This window comes from Oncorhynchus keta, chromosome 12 (genome assembly GCF_023373465.1).
Source record: "Oncorhynchus keta strain PuntledgeMale-10-30-2019 chromosome 12, Oket_V2, whole genome shotgun sequence".
Taxonomy (NCBI): domain Eukaryota; kingdom Metazoa; phylum Chordata; class Actinopteri; order Salmoniformes; family Salmonidae; genus Oncorhynchus; species Oncorhynchus keta.
This window is the reverse complement of record NC_068432.1, coordinates 31,154,998-31,173,843: the sequence shown is the minus strand read 5'-3', so window position 1 is coordinate 31,173,843 and position 18,846 is coordinate 31,154,998. Positions and strand designations below refer to the sequence as shown.

Sequence of the window (18,846 nt, the reverse complement as noted above, 5' to 3'; positions counted from 1 at the left end):
TGTTGTCTATATTTTGTCCTTCCATATTGTACCAAGGCTTACTAAAGGGAGCATAATGCTATTCACTTACTGGCTTTGTCATCTAAACAGTATGCAGTGTATACAAATGCATTTGTTCTCCCTTGGGGAGGTCAAGAAGTATAGATGATCACATTAGTCAGGATCCTTCTCTGTGGTCAATGCCAAGCTCTATGAACGTGCGTGAGTCGTTAAATCAGTAATTTCTATTAAGAGTCACTGGGGAATCGAGTTTAGTCTGAACCTCATTGCCATTTCAGTCAGAGCCCTGCTTTTAAGGATTTTATCCTTTTTCCTTGTTTTCTGTTTTGTGTGCGTGTGCAGCTAGTCTTACCAAGGCCCACTATTACAGTAAGTGTATTCAGTTGTCATATGACTCCACGAAAGCTACAGGATAGGACATTTCATAATATCTATGAATAATTGAAATGGTTCACATTTTGGTGGGATTACTGCCAGTAACACAGATACACTGTGGAGGACCTCTTTTTTTGTGAATTGTCAGTCTTATATTATTCATCTTTTAAATAAAAATCATTGCTTTTTAAGTTCATTTTGCTGTCTGCCGTCACTAAGTGTCTCTGGCTTGGGGGAGGCGGATGGATAGGTGGGTCATGCCAGCTTAGTGCTTCCCCAGGAGAGTGGGTCTATGTGGGGCATGTTAAAGTGGGATGGAGGGATGGAGGTAGCTAGCCATAAAGCCTGTAGTGTAGTTAATTCTGGACCTGTCTGTCACCTGCTGGAGGTACATTCTGAAAAATGATATTACTCTGCTGATATTTCTCTCATCACTAAGTTGGGGGAGAAAATCTAACTGTTGATCTTGGATCATTACCTTGAAGTATGACAGCGGGCAATGGGTGGATATTTGGTCATCCTATTAAGATAAATAACTTGCAGAGAAGTGTTTTTTTATGTATTCTACAGGGATGTAAGGATTCACTGATACGCATCGGTCCCCAAATGTTTAAGATACAAGTGCATCGGTCTGCGGACCCCAAAACCCAAAATATAAATATAAATGTTTTGCTCATATTAGATTCTTTCTTTTCCCCCTCCCAAAATCTCATATTTTGTGACAACTGATGCATCCTGTCCTTCAGTGTTGAACTGCATGTACAGTTGAAGTCGGAAGTTACATACACCATAGCCAAATACATACAAACAAATTCACAATTCCTGACATTTAATCCCAGTAAAAATTTCCTGTCTCAGGTCAGTTAGGATCACCACTTTATTTTAAGAATGTGAAATGTCAATTTCTTTAATCACATTCCCTGTGGGTCAGAAGTTTACATACATTCAATTAGTATTTGGTAGCATTGCCTTTAAATTGTTAAACTTGAGTAAAATGTTTCGGGTAGCCTTCCACAAGCTTTCCCCACAATAAATTGGGTGAATTTTGGCCCATTCCTTGCTGAGCGGCCTTTCAGGATATGTCGATATAGGACTTGTTTTACTGTGGATATAGATGCTTTTGTACCAGTTTCTAACAGCATCTTCACAAGGTCCTTTGCTGTTGTTCTGGGATTGATTTGTACTTTTTGTACCAATGTACATTCATCTCTAGGAGACAGAATGCGTCTACCTTCCTGAGCGGTATGACGGCTGCGTGGTCCCATGGTGTTTATACTTGCGTACTATTGTTTGTACAGATGAACGTGGTACCTTCAGGCGTTTGGAAATTGCTCCCAAGGATGAACCAGACTTGTGAAGGTCTACCATTTGTTTCTGAGTTCTTGGCTAATTTCCTTTGATTTTCCCATGATGTCAAGCAAAGAGGCACTGAGTTTGAAGGTAGGCCTTGAAATACATCCACAGGTACACTGTTGACGTTGAGCCTGGTGTTTAATGAAGCTGCCAGTTGAGGATTTATGAGGCGTCTGTTTCCCAAACTAGACACTCGAATGTACTTGTCCTCTTGCTCAGTTGTGCACCAGGGCCTCCCACTCCTCTTTCTATTCTGGTTAGAGCCAGTTTGCACTGTTCTGTGAAGGGAGTAGTTCACAGCATTGTATGAGATCTTCAGTTTCTTGCCAATTTCTCACATGGAATAGCCTTCATTTCTCAGAACAAGAATAGACTGACGAGTTTCAGAAGAAAGTTATTTGTTTCTGGCCATTTTGAGCCTGTAAACGAAACCCACAAATGCTGATGCTCCAGATACTCAACTAGTCTGAATAAGGATAGTTTAATTTTTTCTTTAATCATTACAACAGTTTTCAGTTGTGCTACCATAATTGAAAAGGGGTTTTCTAATGATCAATTAGCCTTTTCAAATTATAAACTTGGATTAGCTAACACAACGTGATGGTTGCTGATAATGGGCCTCTGTACGCCTATGTAGATATTCCATTAAAAATCTGCCTTTTCCAGCTACAGTACAATAGTAATTTACAACATTAACAATGTCGACACTGTATTTCTGGTCAATTTGATGTGATTTTAAGGGACAAAAAAATTGATTTTCTTTCAAAAACAAGAACATTTGTAAGTGACCCAAACTTTTGAACGGTAGTGTACATCAGTTACACACACACACACACACACACACACACACACACACACACACACTGGGGCAAACAAGTATTTAGTCAGCCACCAATTGCGCAAGTTCTCCCACTTAAAAAGATGAGAGAGGCCTGTAATTTTCATCAGGGGTACACTTCAACTATGACATACAATATGAGGGGGAAAAAATCCAGAAAATCACATTGTAGGATTTTTAATAAATGTATTTGCAAATTATGGTGGAAAATAAGTATTTGGTCAAAAACAAAAGTTTATCTCAATACTTTGTTATATACCCTTTGTTGGTAATGACAGAGGTCAAACGTTTTCTGTAAGTCTTCACAAGGTTTTCACACACAATTTTAACCATCTTCCCTGTACCTGCTGAAGAAAAGCAGGCCCAAACCATGATGCTGCCACCACCATGTTTGACAGTGAGGTATGGTGTGTTCAGGGTGATGAGCTGTGTTGCTTTTACGCCAAACATAACGTTTTGCATTGTTGCCAAAAAGTTCAATTTTGTTATCATCTGACCAGAGCACCTTCTTCCACATGTTTGGTGTGTCTCCCAGGTGGATTGTGGCAAACTTTAAACAACACTTTTTATGGATATCTTTAAGAAATGGCTTTCTTCTTGCCACTCTTCCATAATGCCCAGATTTGTGCAATATACGACTGATTGTTGTCCTATGGACAGAGTCTCCCACCTCAGCTGTAGATCTCTGCAGTTCATCCAGGGTGATCATGGGCCTCTTGGCTGCATCTCTGATCAGTCTTCTCCTTGTATGAGCTGAAAGTTTAGAGGGACGGCCAGGTCTTGGTAGATTTGCAGTGGTCTGATACTCCTTCCATTTCAATATTATCGCTTGCACAGTGCTCCTTGTGATGTTTAAAGCTTGGGAAATCTTTTTGTATCCAAATCCGGCTTTAAACTTCTTCATAACAGTATCTCGGACCTGCCTGGTGTGTTCCTTGTTCTTCATGATGCTCTCTGCGCTTTTAACGGACCTCTGAGACTATCACAGTGCAGGTGCATTTATACGGAGACTTGATTACACACAGGTGGATTGTATTTATCATCATTAGTCATTTAGGTCAACAGTGGATCATTGAACTTCTGGAGAGAGTTTGCTGCACTGAAAGTAAAGGGCTGAATAATTTTGCACGCCTAATTTATTCAGTTTGCTGATTTGTTAAAAAAGTTTGAAATATCCAATAAATGTTGTTCCACTTCATGACTGTGTCCCACTTGTTGTTGATTCTTCACAAAAAAATACAGTTTCATATCTTTATGTTTGAAGCCTGAAATGTGGCAAAAGGTCGCAAAGTTCAAGGGGGCCGAATACTTTCGCAAGGCACTGTAATAAATTGTTCAGCAGTCTTATGGCTTGGGGGTAGAAGCTGTTGAGGAGCCTTTTGGTCCTACACTTGGCGCTCCTGTACCGCTTGCCGTGCGGTAGCAGAGAAAACAGTCTATAACTTGGGTACCTGGAGTCTCTGACAATTTTTTCAGGAAGCTTGGCACCAGTAATGTTCTGGGCCGTTCACACTACCCTCTGTAGTGACTTATGGTCAGATGCCAAGCAGTTGCCATACCAAATCAAATCAAATTTTATTTGTCACATACACATGGTTAGCAGATGTTAATGCGAGTGTAGCGAAATGCTTGTGCTTCTAGTTCCGACAATGCAGTAATAACCAACAAGTAATCTAACTAACAATTCCAAAACTACCGTCTTATACACACAAGTGTAGGGGGATAAAGAATATGTACATAAAGATATATGAATGAGTGATGGTACAGAGCGGCATAGGCAAGATACAGTAGATGGTATCGAGTACAGTATATACATATGAGATGAGTATGTAAACAAAGTGGCATAGTTAAAGTGGCTAGTGATACATGTATTACATAAGGATGCAGTAGATGATATAGAGTACAGTATATATGTATACATATGAGATGAATAATGTAGGGTATGTAAACATTATATTAGGTAGCATTGTTTAAAGTGGCTAGTGATATATTTTACATCATTTCCCATAATTTCCCATCAATTTCCATTATTAAAGTGGCTGGAGTTGAATCAGTGTGTTGGCAGCAGCCACTCAATGTTAGTGGTGGCTGTTTAACAGTCTGATGGCCTTGAGATAGAAGCTGTTTTTCAGTCTCTCGGTCCCAGCTTTGATGCACCTGTACTGACCTCGCCTTCTGGATGATAGCGGGGTAAACAGGCAGTGGCTCGGGTGGTTGTTGTCCTTGATGATCTTTATGACCTTCCTGTAACATCGGGTGGTGTAGGTGTCCTGGAGGGCAGGTAGTTTGCCCCCGGTGATGCGTTGTGCAGACCTCACTACCCTCTGGAGAGCCTTACGGTTGTGGGCGGAGCAGTTGCCGTACCAGGTGGTGATGCAACCGGTCAGGATGCTCTCGATGGTGCAACTGTAGAACCTTTTGAGGATCTGGGGACCCCTACCAAATCCTGAGGGGGAAAAGGTTTTGTTGTGCCCTCGTCACGACTGTCTTGGTATGTTTGGACCATGATAGTTCTTCGGTGATGTAGACATACAAGTATTTTTTATGTATGTCTATGAAGACATCTTCAGTTCACACAAGAATCAGTTACATCATACATTCTAAGTGATAGGTTTGTGTGCTCGAGGCGCTCAAGCCAATCCCTTTGGGTACATACTAACCCTGACCTAGGAACAGTGCTTATGTGAGGGAATGAATGAGCTGGGGTGAAAATACAGTAGGGTAGAAAACACTCACCACCAGATGCATACTGTATAGAGCAATGACAATGACAGATCTCTCTCAGTTGGAAGCAGAGGTATAACTTCAGAGAATCTCTACGACAGAGATTGAGGCAAGGAGTGCCTACGGCATGCCTGTAGCACTGTAATGAAGTTTGTGGCTGGTGTGCCCATGCTGGACCGACCAGCCAGACTTTCCCAGACTCGACGGGGGACTTTCATCTGAATATTGTATCTCCCCTCCTAGCTAACCAATTAACACCAAGCACTTTACCCTGCCGAGTCCCCGGATGGCGCAGTCAGCATCATGGTGCATGACAAACTGGCACCAAACAACCAAACAGCCTTTGATTAATGGACTTAATACTGTAGTGTACGACACCAAGGCAGGATATTGTATTTGTACGGAAAAGACAAGAAATCAAATATTTGTCTTTTTTTTCTCTCGTAGCAGTATGCCTATTCTACTCTCGCTCTCTCTACAGTGGTACTGATTCTTTTGTCATGGAGCTTTGGAATGTTAAGAGTGTTCCCGAATGGCACTGGCTTTCGCATTCTAAGGTTATGGACCACAAATAGATGTACAGCAACATTCATCCTGTTAAAGCCCATGGATAATGAGCAAATGACTGTGTGTTGTGCAGGCTGGTGTTACTCTGAATGATTTGTGTGTCCACTTAGTGGTTTATTTCCAAAAACCGTAATCATCTCATTAAAAGCTACTTGGTGCTCATCAGAAGACACTGCCGTAGCCCCAATATGCTCCCATTAAACCTCTGCATTCAAAAAATATTTTGCTAAGCACCAGAGAGGTAAGGTAGAACTAAGCAGTCTTAACCAAGCAGACAAATGGTATAGTTTGCAATTATGGTGCAACTATCAACCAATATCATTATGGAACATTAGGAAGAAAAGGGATATTTACTGTAAGAGAAATAAGACTGATCGTCTCCCAAATGGAACATGATTCACATTCATAAAAGGCAAGGGTTGTAATATTAACACAATGTTATTTTAGGAATGCGGAATTAAATTGCAAGTTGCTTAGAAGAAAGATAAAATGTTACATTTTCCCGGTTCTACATTATGCATGTGCCCTTTCAGAGATGGGGAAATTTATATTTTCTATTTCTGCTGATTTGAATGGCATTTACACAATAATATTGATTTTTGAGTGTAAAAAATAAGTTGTGAATATCAACCTTTTTGATTGGATTTGTTGTGCCTTGTGAACTTTGCACTGGATTAAGTCTGTCTGCTATTATTGTTCCTTTTTCACCAAGAGTAATTTAATACATTCAACTATGATATGTAAAATTTTTGTATTATTGATCATATGGAGAACTCTTTCAATCTCACTATGAAGATGTTCTTGTGATTTTTTGTCTGCATATTCGGCACATGTTGGTTGTAGCTATATTATTGTATCCACTAAGTTTCTTTCGTAAGAATAAACAGATCCATATCTAAGTTAAGAAGGTACACAAATAAATGACTGTATTTGCATGCGGTAGCCACCACTTATTTGTTTTTGGTCAGAGGAAGTGGTTTTGGGGCAGCTGAGTGGCGCAGTGGTCTAAGGCACTGCATCTCCATGCAAGAGGTGTCATTACAGTCTCTGGTTCAAATCCGGGCTGTATCACATCTGGCAGCGATTGGGAGTCCCATAGGGCGGCACATAATTGGCCAGGCATCGTCCGCGTTTGGCCGGGGTAGGCCGTCATTGGAAATAAGAATTTGTTCATAACTGACTTGCCTAGTTAAATAAAGGTTCTAAAAAATAAATACATTTGAGTACCTCTTGTAAGCCATTTGTGTGCACCAGTGGTCACCAACCTTTGCTGAGTCACAATGCAAGTCGAGATCTACCTCTAAAAAAAAAGTGTTTTACATAAGCCTATGCAACCTGAAACAATTAAAACGGTTTTGTAGCAATAAGGTTTGTGCAGTAGGCTATAGGCCTACTTGAATTGCTATGCTTGATTAGCCATGCCAGTGTTGTTCTTCTCAGACGATTTAGAAATTATATTTAAAAAAAAAATAGGTACAGTATATGATCACACTGGTAATAGATAATTTGTTGTATTACTTGTGAGCATAATATTTTTTTGTTTGTTGCTGGACTGATGGCCAGTCTGAAGGGAGGGAGGGAGCATCGGTGAGGCTGCCTCTCTCCCGACTCCCTGTCCCTCTGTCCGCTGAGAAAGGAGGACACAATCTTCCAGCTGATGGCGAAACAAGTCGCACTGCATTTCTGCCTCATGCACCAATCCATGTTGTTACTCCTATGACCAGAGAAAGGGAAATATTCCTCGTTATTAAAAAAGACACAAGCCGCTAATAATAGCAACACAAGCTTATCGGAACACTTTGGTATTTTATGGCTTAAAGAAGTGTTGAACACAGTGTTGACCGTGCTAAATAACAACTTAATTATGGAATTACTGATAAAAACAGTAGATCTTTGCTGTAGTCTCTCTCTAGTCATTGATTTAAAGGTTTTTAAATCTCACAGTATCAACTGTACTGTTTATTTTTTACAGTCTATGGATCGAGTAAATTGTGCAGACACTGTGATCTGAGCTATCTGAATGACTGCAGTAGGCCTATAGGTGCACTTGATTTGCTCTCTGGGCCTGTTGGGTAGGTGGAGTTCTACCTTCAGACACATGAAATGGTTTAAAATGGAAACACTTTGCATTCCTGGTGCTAGGGCTGCAGAATGAAGTACATCTACCGCCAAAAGCATGAAACAAATAAAATGAAATAGGAACGCACGGCTTTATCGTTGTTGTTTTTTACAGAAATGTTTGGTGATCAACTAGGAATATTCTTGGAAATCGACCAGTTGATCGCGATCGACCAGTTGGTGTTCACAACGAGTCCATTAACTGTCTCTAACCTCATGATAGAGAACAGGGCAGCCTATTTAGTTGGTGTGGAGCTGCAGCAGAAGAGTCAGAGGATCAGGTGTAACAATAGGTGGTAGGAGTGGTAGAACTGGTAGAAGACTGAATCAGATATGTATTTTTAAGAAATTATGAAAATAGTTGATGAGAAAAATACTTAACAATTTTTTTAAATCATAACTGGAACTACCAATAGCAATATTACCACAACTGGCGGACAAATGCGAAAATAGCCTCAAACAGGCAAAATGCCCATAAACTCAAGCATCTAAATATTATAGCATAGCTCGTCACATCATGTTACCAAGACAAAAATCTCTACCTTAATCCTTAATGAGGAGATGTGAGGACAGGCATGCTAAAAGGTTTTGACTAGATGGTATACAGCTACGGATAGAAGTGACGTTTCATAGCAGATTAGGAGAATTTACGCAGAAGGTTAGGAGAATAAACGTAGCAGGTTAGGAGAATAAACGTAGCAGGTTAGGAGAATTAACGTAGCAGGTTAGGATAATTAATTTTAGGTTAGGAAAAGAGTAAGGGTTAGGGCTAGCTAAAATGCAAAAATTCTCCCTGACATGATTAAAACATGCAACTTTTTTTAACGGTTTCTGTAAACCATAATCTAACCACAAACATGCTAAAAGGACCTGACCATTCGGCAGGTAGCCTTGTGGTTAGAGCACTGGGCCTGTAACCAAAAGGTTGCTGATTCAAATCCCTGAGCTGTCAAGGTAAAGATCTGTCATTTGCCCCTGAGCAAGGCAGTTAACCCACTGTTCCACGGGCGCCGAAGACGTGGATGTTGATTAAGGCATCCCCCCGCACCTCTCTGATTCAGAGGGGTTGGTTTAAATGCAGAAGACACATTTCAGTTGAAGGCATTCAGTTGTACAACTGACTAGCTATTCCCCTTACACCTTTCAATGTCAAGTTCTGACCTTAGTTCCTTTGTTTTGTCTTTTGTTTTATTATATCAGGGCGTGAGTTGGGTGGGTTATCTATGTTAGTTTGTCTATGATTGTCTATTTCTGTGTTTGGCCTGGTATGGTTCTCAATCAGAGGCAGCTGTCAATCGTTGTCCCTGGTTGAGAACCATATTTAGGTAGCCTGTTTTCAATTGTGTTTTGTGGGTGGTTATTTTCAGTCTTTGTGTGTCTGCACCAGACAGAATTGTGTCGGTTGTTTCTTTGTTGTTTGTTATTCAGTGTTCAGTTTTTTCATTCGATAAGATGAACACTTACTGTACCACGCTGTGCTTTGGTCCTCTCCTTCATCCAACAGCCGTTACATTCAAACAGGTTCATTCTAATTGTACACTTTCTGATTATACACTTATACACTCACACTGATGGCAATACTATTGTTCAAATAGACAAACAATGACCACAAATGAACGTGTTTATGAAAATAAAGGCATAATTTGCATAAACATGAGCGTTTCTGATAAACAATGCAAACACTCCCACAACTGGATAAAACAAACACAGGGAGGTGGGCAGCGTGTGTCTAAAGCCCTGAACTGAACTGCCTTATAGTCTAAACAGTAACCTCACAAAAAACAGCATTTTTTCAACTGGTGGTGCTGACTCCCCAATCATCATTTTCCAGCCACACCTACCCTGAGTAATTGCCTCTGCACGCACAGAAGAACAGCCTTGTCCGGCCAGGGGGCTGGCCACAGCACAGAATACAAATGGCCCATTAAAATGCTTTCAACTGCCAATTAGTCAAGCAAGATATGTACTGAACTTGCAATTAATAACCTTTTACCACAAGCCGGGTAAAGATGACACAGCCTAATGAGCATTTGATTGTCATATTTGTCTTGAATGCTGTTAAAGATTACAAATGTCAGAGGGCAAACTTTGTCAGAAGCCTATTCTGATTTCTTGCTGAAATGTGTAATATGGGAAGTTTTTCACCGTCTGTTCCCAGAGGATAGAAGCACAGTGGGGTGAAGACAATACTCTCTGCTTCATGGGGCGAGTGTTTGGGTCAAGGCCAAGTTTTAGTGGCTGTCAGGCAGCAATGATAGAAATGTCAGCCCAAGCAGAGCTCAGGGCAGAACAGACGGGTTCATGTCAAGGTTACCAATGTGCGTTACACTACACAGCAAAACACTACTGTGCTGTGATGAACTGCACTAGAACTCAGATGCAAAATAACAGTATTCATCATTGTGCTACTGTTATGTTTCTACTGGATAATGCTAATTATAAACACTGATTCTAAAAATAGTGCCAGGTATCAGGATGTGATGTTAGGATACATTTGAGAATTCAAACCCTGCTATATTAAAGTTGCACTATGCAGAAATCACTCCGCCATTTCCTGGTTGCTAAAACTGTAATATTTCTGCTAATTTCAGTTTATGTAACAAAATAAGCTAGTATAGTGTAGACAATCATTGTTTCATCTAAACCGCTGTGAAATATATTTTCCATAAACAAAAATATTGTTGTTTCGGCTGTTTGAAGCTGGTGTATAAAACCGAAAGTAAAAGAAAACAAAATGTAAGAATGGAAAGCATAGGAATAGCACACATAGAACAGTTATATCACTTCTTAGACTTGCTTTCAACTAGAATGATAGATCTATAATCATTTCTGTGAATTTAGTCAGGTCGCTCAAAAAGTTATATATTGGCACTTTAAGTAGTGTGTAAGAAGACATTGCACTGGGATGCAAGAACTACATTGTTCACCACATGATTTATGTAATCGTATTTGATAGCAGTCCATCAGATTCTGTTGAAAATTAAAGTTATCTCTCAATCTGTTCCTACAACAGCTCCTCCTCCCCTGTGTCTCTTAAACAACTCAATCTTCTACCACACCACCCAGCAGCAATCCCTTAGAACAGGAACATGTTGATTAAGGACACTAATATCCAAATAATTACTTTTTACTTGAGTGATATATTTTTTCTCACAATACTGAGACACAACATTATCCATGTGTGAGGTATATTAATTGTTCTAAATCTGTACTCTGTCTCCACTCTCATTCTTCCTCCAGATTGGTCTTGCATTGTGGATCTCATGACTGAATGAGCTTGGTTCAGCGTTGCCAGTCATGGAGCAGATGGATTGTAAGCCTTACCAATCATTATCCAAGGCCCGGAATGAGATGGAGCTTGCATACACCAGCTCCTCAGATGAAAGCGAGGATGGTAGGAACCTTTGCAAATCCTACACATCCCGAGAGACCCTGCCCGACTACGGCCAGGAGATGAGACTCAACTACAACAGCCACAGAGCCAAGCGGAAAACAGTGGACGAGCCCACTGGAGGTACGGCATAACACCACGAACCAAAAACAAGTTTAACCAGTCAAAGTGAGATTGTTAAATAGTATTTGAATTGAAATAACAATTCATTTGAATTGGTAACTGCAATGGAGGCATTTAATTATGTAAATGCCTGTTCCATTTTTGAGTTATTGCTAAACTCCCAAGTTCCAGTTTTGACATTCCAGGTTAATCAGTTTTCCCTGCACACAGGTTATGGTCAGTTATGAAGTCAAAATGGCAGAGAGGTTGCAGGGTGAAACAGGTAAATGCAGTGTGACTGGATAACTGATTGTATGCATGATAAGACATTGCAGCTTATCATGACTTTGCAGCTAGCAGAATGAATTTCATAATCTCATGTTTCCGTATCCACATATCCCCTGGTAAATGTATGAAAACGTTGCTCTGCTGCTGCAGTGACTATGGAAGTATTGCATTCTAATGTGGAAGGTAGACTCGGGTTGTATATTGCTGCAAAAAATGTGAATTAGAGGTAATTCAGTTATTCCATCAATTGTTTCCTAGTCAGTCACACATAGGAGCTTTTTAACACCTTAGGGCTGTGTTGGGGTTTGGTGGGTGGGATGTGTATGGCGGAGGGGTTGTATAATTAGGTTTGAATTGACTTTTTTTCTGTAGAAAATAACACAATCACACCTCTATTTCATCCACGCTAAACACATCTATCGTTAGGAAATGAGAATAAGAAATGTGTGTTGCAGGGAAAAAACAATGTAATCAAGGTCAAAACTCAAAGAATTATGAATGGTTTGAGTGGAGATGTTTTTACTCCGTTTTCCATTGCAGTCTACACTGTTATCTACCTTATTCACTGGAGACATTGTGCAGTATGTCATCACTGTCTTTTGATGGTTCATCATGAAAATGTCACAGGGTCTGGTCTGCTTCAGGAAGACATGAAATACCACTATGGAGATTAAAGGAGGTTATTCCAGGTCCCATCTAAACCACTGGTTGAATGTTTACCTTTCACAATACACATTATAGGTCTTGAAATTATTATAGACTCATTTCTAATTTGATAAGACATTTGATAAGGTAAGAGTCATTTCCTACATTTCCATATTGCTTTATTACTTGTCAAAGATTCATGGTTACTAGGGATGCCCAGATAAGAGAAATCTGGAACAAAAACCAATATTTTCTTGGCTGTGATGGCCAATGCTGATATCGGGGGAAAACAAGCGGTTGTGAGATTCGGGCAACAACACAATCAGAAACGGCAGTGTCATTGGAAAACAATGATTTATAGGAGCTACTGTAAGATTTCCTCACAACAGTTGTATTTTTTGTTGTTGTCGGCAATTCTACATAGGACCCATACGAAAGCTATTTGTAAAGTTATTGGGCATAAGTATGTACAGGTGCAGAAGATGGACGAAAACAGATTACCGTAGAACATTATGGTAATGGTGATAGTACACTTGTACCGCCGTAGTTTTACTTTGATCAGTGTTGCTCTTCTTATGGTTTTACATACGAGTTCTTCTAACCTTATTCTGTCTCTTCTCATAGAGTCCTGGAACAAACGCAGAAATATCGTTGACATGACACATTCCTTGATCATTGGGATATCATTTGAAGAGAATAATTGGAGAACAAAGTAGTCATGCTGAAACTATGCGTCTGGTATAATGACCATGATGTCATTATAATCTATATGAGGATCCTCTCTAATGATGCCTATCAGTGATTAATCATTAGAAGATTAGAGTAGGTATTTCTAATTCAAATGATGATTTTACACTTTCTAAAGAGAACACTTAATATGTATTTCACATACAATACTTGCCTATTTGAAGGCACATTTTACATACCTATGAATAACACCTGAACTTCATATCCCTCACATTGATATGATTAACAGTGACATATTTCTAATCAAATGATCCTCTTTATACTGTAGTAGCTTCTTTTCTTTAGATTTACCTTCAAACCTATGCGAATGATGAAAATACATATTTTCATCTATTGGTTTGTTTTTAACTGCAAATGTGAGCTCAAATCAGCTTTATGCTCCCATGTATTGCGTTATTCAAATTATACACTGAACAAAACATTTTGTTCTGGTTACCTTGGAAACTGCATAAAATGAACAAATGGCATTTGCTCGGAGCAGCAGCTTTTTCAACCTGAACAGATTGATAGCAAAACAGTATGCACAGGATTTCAGCCCCTTTCGTGGAGAGGAGAACATTCTCTGTGCTCATTTATGTGTCCATTTTCCGCTGGTGCCTCCATTTCGCGGCTGTGATTTTAAGGGGCAGGAGGTCGTAGAGAGATATTCACTGACAAGAAATTGGTCAAGGACACGGGTTCCTGACTGGCGTAATTAGTGTAGAGATTATTACTTGAGAGTGAGGTCAGGCAAGTCACCTTGGTGAGGGATTCTCAAGAGCAGTTTAAAGAAAGACGACACCTCTCCATATGCAAGCCGCACCACAGTGTTGTGTACACACCATGGCCACAGGCTGATATTACTGAATCTAGTCACACAGGATTCTGATCTACATCTGATTATTGTGCAGCCCTGACAAATCCATTAAAACGGTTGCTAAACCAATTGACCTAAAATGTACAGTTTTAGAACACCTACTCGTTTTTATTTTCTTTTTACTATTTCTACATTGTAGAATTGTAGTGAAGAAATCAAAACTATGAAATAACACATGGAATCATGTAGTAACCAAAAAGCGAGATTCTTCAAACAGCTACCCATTGCCTTGATGACAGCTTTGCACACTCTTGGTATTCTCTTAACCAGCTTCATCAGGTAGTCACCTGGAATGCATTTAAGTTAACAGGTGTGCTTGTTGAAAGTTCATTTGTGGAATTTCCTTCTTAATGCGTTTGAGACAATCAGTTGTGTTGTGACAAGGTAGGGGTGGTATACAGAAGATAGCCCCATTTGGTAAAAAAACAAGTCTATATTATGGCAAGAACACCTCAAATAAGCAAAGAGAAATTACAGTTCATCATTACTTTAAGACATGAAGGTCAGTCAATATGGAACATTTCAAGAACTTTGAAAGTTTCTTCAAGTGCAGTCGCAAAAACCAGAGTTTCCTGTGGACCGCCACAGGAAAGGAAGACCCAGAGTTGCCTCTGCTGCAGAGTATAACTTCATTAGAGTTATCAGCCTCAGAAATTACAGCCCAAATAAATGCTTCACAAAGTTCAAGTAACGTACACATCTCAACATCAACTGTTCAGAGACTGTCTAAATCAGGCCTTCATGGACAAATTGCTACAAAGAAACCACTACTAAAGGAAACCAATAATAAGAAGAGACTTGCTTCGGCCAAGAAACATGAGCAATGGACATTAGACTGGTAGAAATGTGTCCTTTGGTCTCGAGTCCAAATTGGAGATTTTTGGTCCCAACCGTCATGTCTTTGTGAGACACGATGTGGGTGAATGGATGATCTCCACATGTGTATTTCCCACCGTGAAGCATGGAGGAGGAGGTGTTATGGTGTTGGGGTGTTTTGCTGTTGACACTGTCTGTGATTTATTTAGAATTCAAGGCACACTTAACCAGCATGGCTACTACAGCATTCTGCAGCAATACTCCATCCCATCTGGTTTGGGCTTAGTGGGACTATCATTTGTTTTTCAACAGGACAAGGACCCAACACACCTCCAGGCTGTGTAAGGGCTATTTTTACTAAGAATTAGAGTGATGGAGGGCTGCATCAGATGACCTGGCCTCCATAATCCCCCGACCTCAACCAAATTGAGATGATTTGGGATGACTCGGACCGCAGAGTGAAGGAAAAGCAGCCAACAAGTGCTCAGCATATGTGGGAAAGCATTCCAGGTGAAGCTCGTTGAGAGAATGCCAAGAGAATGAAAAGCTGTCATCAAGGCAAAGGGTGACTATTTGAAGAATCTCAAATATAGAATATATTTTGATTTGTATAGCACTTTTTTGGTTACTACATGATTCCATATGTGTTATTTCATGTTGCTGACGTCTTCACTATTATTCTACAACGTAGAAAATGGTCAAAATTAAGAAAAACCCTTGAATGTGTAGGTGTTCTAAAACTTTTGACAGGTAGTGTATTTTTTTAATGATCAATATATTTAATTCAATCATTTTTTGTAGCACTATACAGTATAACAAGTCTCATGTATCTGCAATAATTTACATCACACTCTTTGTATAGTTTTGATAATATAATGTAATTAGATAATGTACAGTTCATCTTTGTGTATAAGGGTTAAGTGAAGGTACTCTGTTATATTTTATTCTGGTTTAGCTATGTGACCCAGTCTTTATCACAAATTAAGGTGAGGTCATTTCATGCTCAGCAGTGTAAATGTTGATAAAGATTGATCCTCCTTCACAGAGAGAGGTGGAGGTCCTGAAATAGACTTGCAGCAAGATGACAATAAACTGTAAGTCCTTTCGAGATGACATCAGTGAATCATTATCATCGAAAGTCATTGATCCTTATCAATGACTGGGAAAATAGACTATCTAGGACAGTGGTCACCAACCGGTCGACTGATCGTTCCTCAAGGCATTCCTAGTTGATCACCAAACTTCTGTAAAAAAGCCAACGATAAAGGCTTGTGCAACTTTTTTTGTGTTGTGCTGTTGGTGGTAGGTGCACTTGATTCATAAGCCCTGTGCACTGGGTAAGCAAAGTTTTCCCATTTTGAACCATTTCCTTTGTATGAAAAGACTAACTCCACCTACCGGGCAGACTGGGAGATCTGTGGATAAAGAGTGTGCCTACTGCACTAGCCAATCGGGTAGCTCAAATGACGGTGCCTACAGAGCTTCCACGACCCCGGCCACAGCAAAGTTTAATACTAGCCTACACAAGATTGAATAACTGATAAAACCATGACCACAGAGAGACTGTTAAAGAATACAGCAAAAAGCTGCTGTTTTTATGAGTGAGTTCATGTTTTTAAAAAAATCAACACTATTACAAAACATAAAACTCACGTCTCCCTAATTCCACTTGCACTGGGCCTCCCGAGTGGAGCAGCGGTCTGAGGCACTGCATAACAGTGCTAGAGGCATCACTACAGATCCGGGTTTGATCATGAGGTGGCGCACAATTGGCCCTATGCTGCTCTCTCCCTCCCTCTGCTAAGATGCTTGTTTAAAACAACTGAGAAATCTCCATCTTCCGACTTCAGTGTGTTTTATACAACTGGGAACAAGGAATATGAAGAGATTCTACTGTGAAAAATATTTTTGAATTGGGGGTGTTGAATGGGGCAATTGCACCGGCTTTCCAACCTGAAGATCACTGACGTGATCAGTCTAGCAACCTTTTGGTTACTGGCCCAATGCTCTAACCACTAGGCTACCTGCCTACCCAGGTAGCCTAGTGTATAATGTATTAGCCCTACTGCACAAACTTAATACACAACTGTTTATATTAGGTTGATGTAAAAAAAAAACATGTTTAAAAACATATCTGAGCCGTAGATCTCGGCTTGCTTTTTGACCTCGAAAGTGATCATGACTCAGAAAAGGTTAGTGACCACTGATCTGAGGGACATTCCAGGAGGAATAACATCGTTGTGGATGGCATACCATCATTTTCACATGAGAACTGGGCCAAGTCTGATGAGAAAGTAAGGAAAATGATCACTGAAAAGCTGTAAATGGATCCTACGAAGATTGATGTTGAGCGTGTCCACTGGTCTGGAAAATATGTAACCATCCTAGGTGACAGACCCAGGCCAATAGTGGTTAAGTTCCTGAGGTTTAAGTACAAGATGGCTGTTCTGGAGAGAGCCAAGAACTTGAAAGGAACCAACATCTTCCTCAACAAGGACTTCTCTGAAGCTGTGCGCCAGAGTCGGAAAGAACTTATCCCAGCTATGAAAGCTGCCAGAGAGCATGGGAACATTGCTTACATCTGCAACAACAGGCTTGTTGTCCACCTTCACTCCCAAAGGCCCGGGAGGAATGAGAGAACCAAGCCTCAGGGTCAGTAACTTCAGTCCAACATCACACACATATTTATTTTGTCTCCATATTATGTCTATCTTTGATAAGCTACCAAGGAAAGGGCTAAGAATATTTCATATTAATGTATGTAGCCTTATAAATAAGGTTAATGAAATCATTAACTTGCTAACATCGGATAACATTAATATACTGTCAATCTCTGAAACTCACTTAGATAATTATTTTGATGATACAGCAGTAGCAATATAGGGATATAACATCTACAGAAAAGACAGGAATGCCTATGGGGGAGCTGTTGCTGTGTATGTTCAGAGCCATATTCCTGTGAAGCTTATGTTTTCAAATGTTGTTGAAGTGTTGTAGTTGCAAGTTCAACTGCCTCATCTAAAGCTTCTTGTTTTGGGGGGCTGCTGTAGGCCAAGAAATGCTAACAGTCAGTATTTGGATCATCTGTGTGCAATGCTTAATAATGTGTGTGATATTAACAGAGAGGTCTATTTCCTGGGTGACCTGAACATTGACTGGTTAGCAACTAGCTGTCCTCTCAAGAGGATGCTTCTAACTGTGACTATAGCCTTGAATATGACTCAGGTTATTACTCAACCAAGTAGAGTGCATACCAATAGTGTTGGATCTGAATCCACTTGTATTAATCATACAGTACCAGTCATACGTTTGAACACACCTACTCATTGAAGGGTTTTCTTTATTTGTACTATTTTCTACATTATAGAATAATAGTGAAGACATCACAACTGAGAAATGACACATGGAATCATGTAGTATCCAAAAATGTGTTAAACAAATCAAAATATATATATTTTTTTAGATTCTTCAAAGTAGCCACCCTTTGCCTTGATGGCAGCATTGCACACCTTTGGCATTCCCTCAACCAGCTTCATGGGAATGTATTTCAATGAACAGGTGTGCCTTGTTAAAAGTTCATTTGTGGAATTTGTGGAACTTCTTTCCTTCTTAATGCATTTGAGCCAATCATTTTAGGACTAGAATCAGTAGGTGTGTCCAAACCTTTGACTGGCAATGTATGTCTTCACTAATGCTGCAAAGCTTTGCTCCAATTGTTGACAAGCATGCACCTGTTAAGAAACTAAGTGTGATAACTATTAGAGCCCCACGGATTGGTGATGAATTGAACAATTGTATGGTTCAAATACATTATGCAAAAGAGGTGGCAAACAAGTCAGGGTGCTCAGCTGTTTGGTTGACGCACTGTAAGTTGAGAAATGTTGTGACTAAACTTAAAAAAAGAAGAATAAATTATATTACCAAAGAAAGATAAATGACATAAAACACAACGTAAAAATACTTTGGAGTACCTTAAATTATATTATGGGAAGGAAACCATTGAAGTTGATATTGCCAATCATTTCA

At 39.8% G+C, this 18,846-nt stretch overlaps 1 protein-coding gene across 1 annotated transcript in view; it reads left to right on the top strand.

Annotated features, from left to right (window-relative positions):
• Positions 1-18,846, top strand: part of tenm1 (teneurin transmembrane protein 1) — a 214,180-nt gene that overhangs the window by 24,764 nt on the left and 170,570 nt on the right. The window contains exon 2 of the mRNA XM_052458010.1: positions 11,216-11,489. Within this exon, the coding sequence (XP_052313970.1) occupies positions 11,273-11,489 (217 nt within the window). The 5' untranslated portion in view covers positions 11,216-11,272. The remainder of the gene's footprint in view (positions 1-11,215; positions 11,490-18,846) is intronic.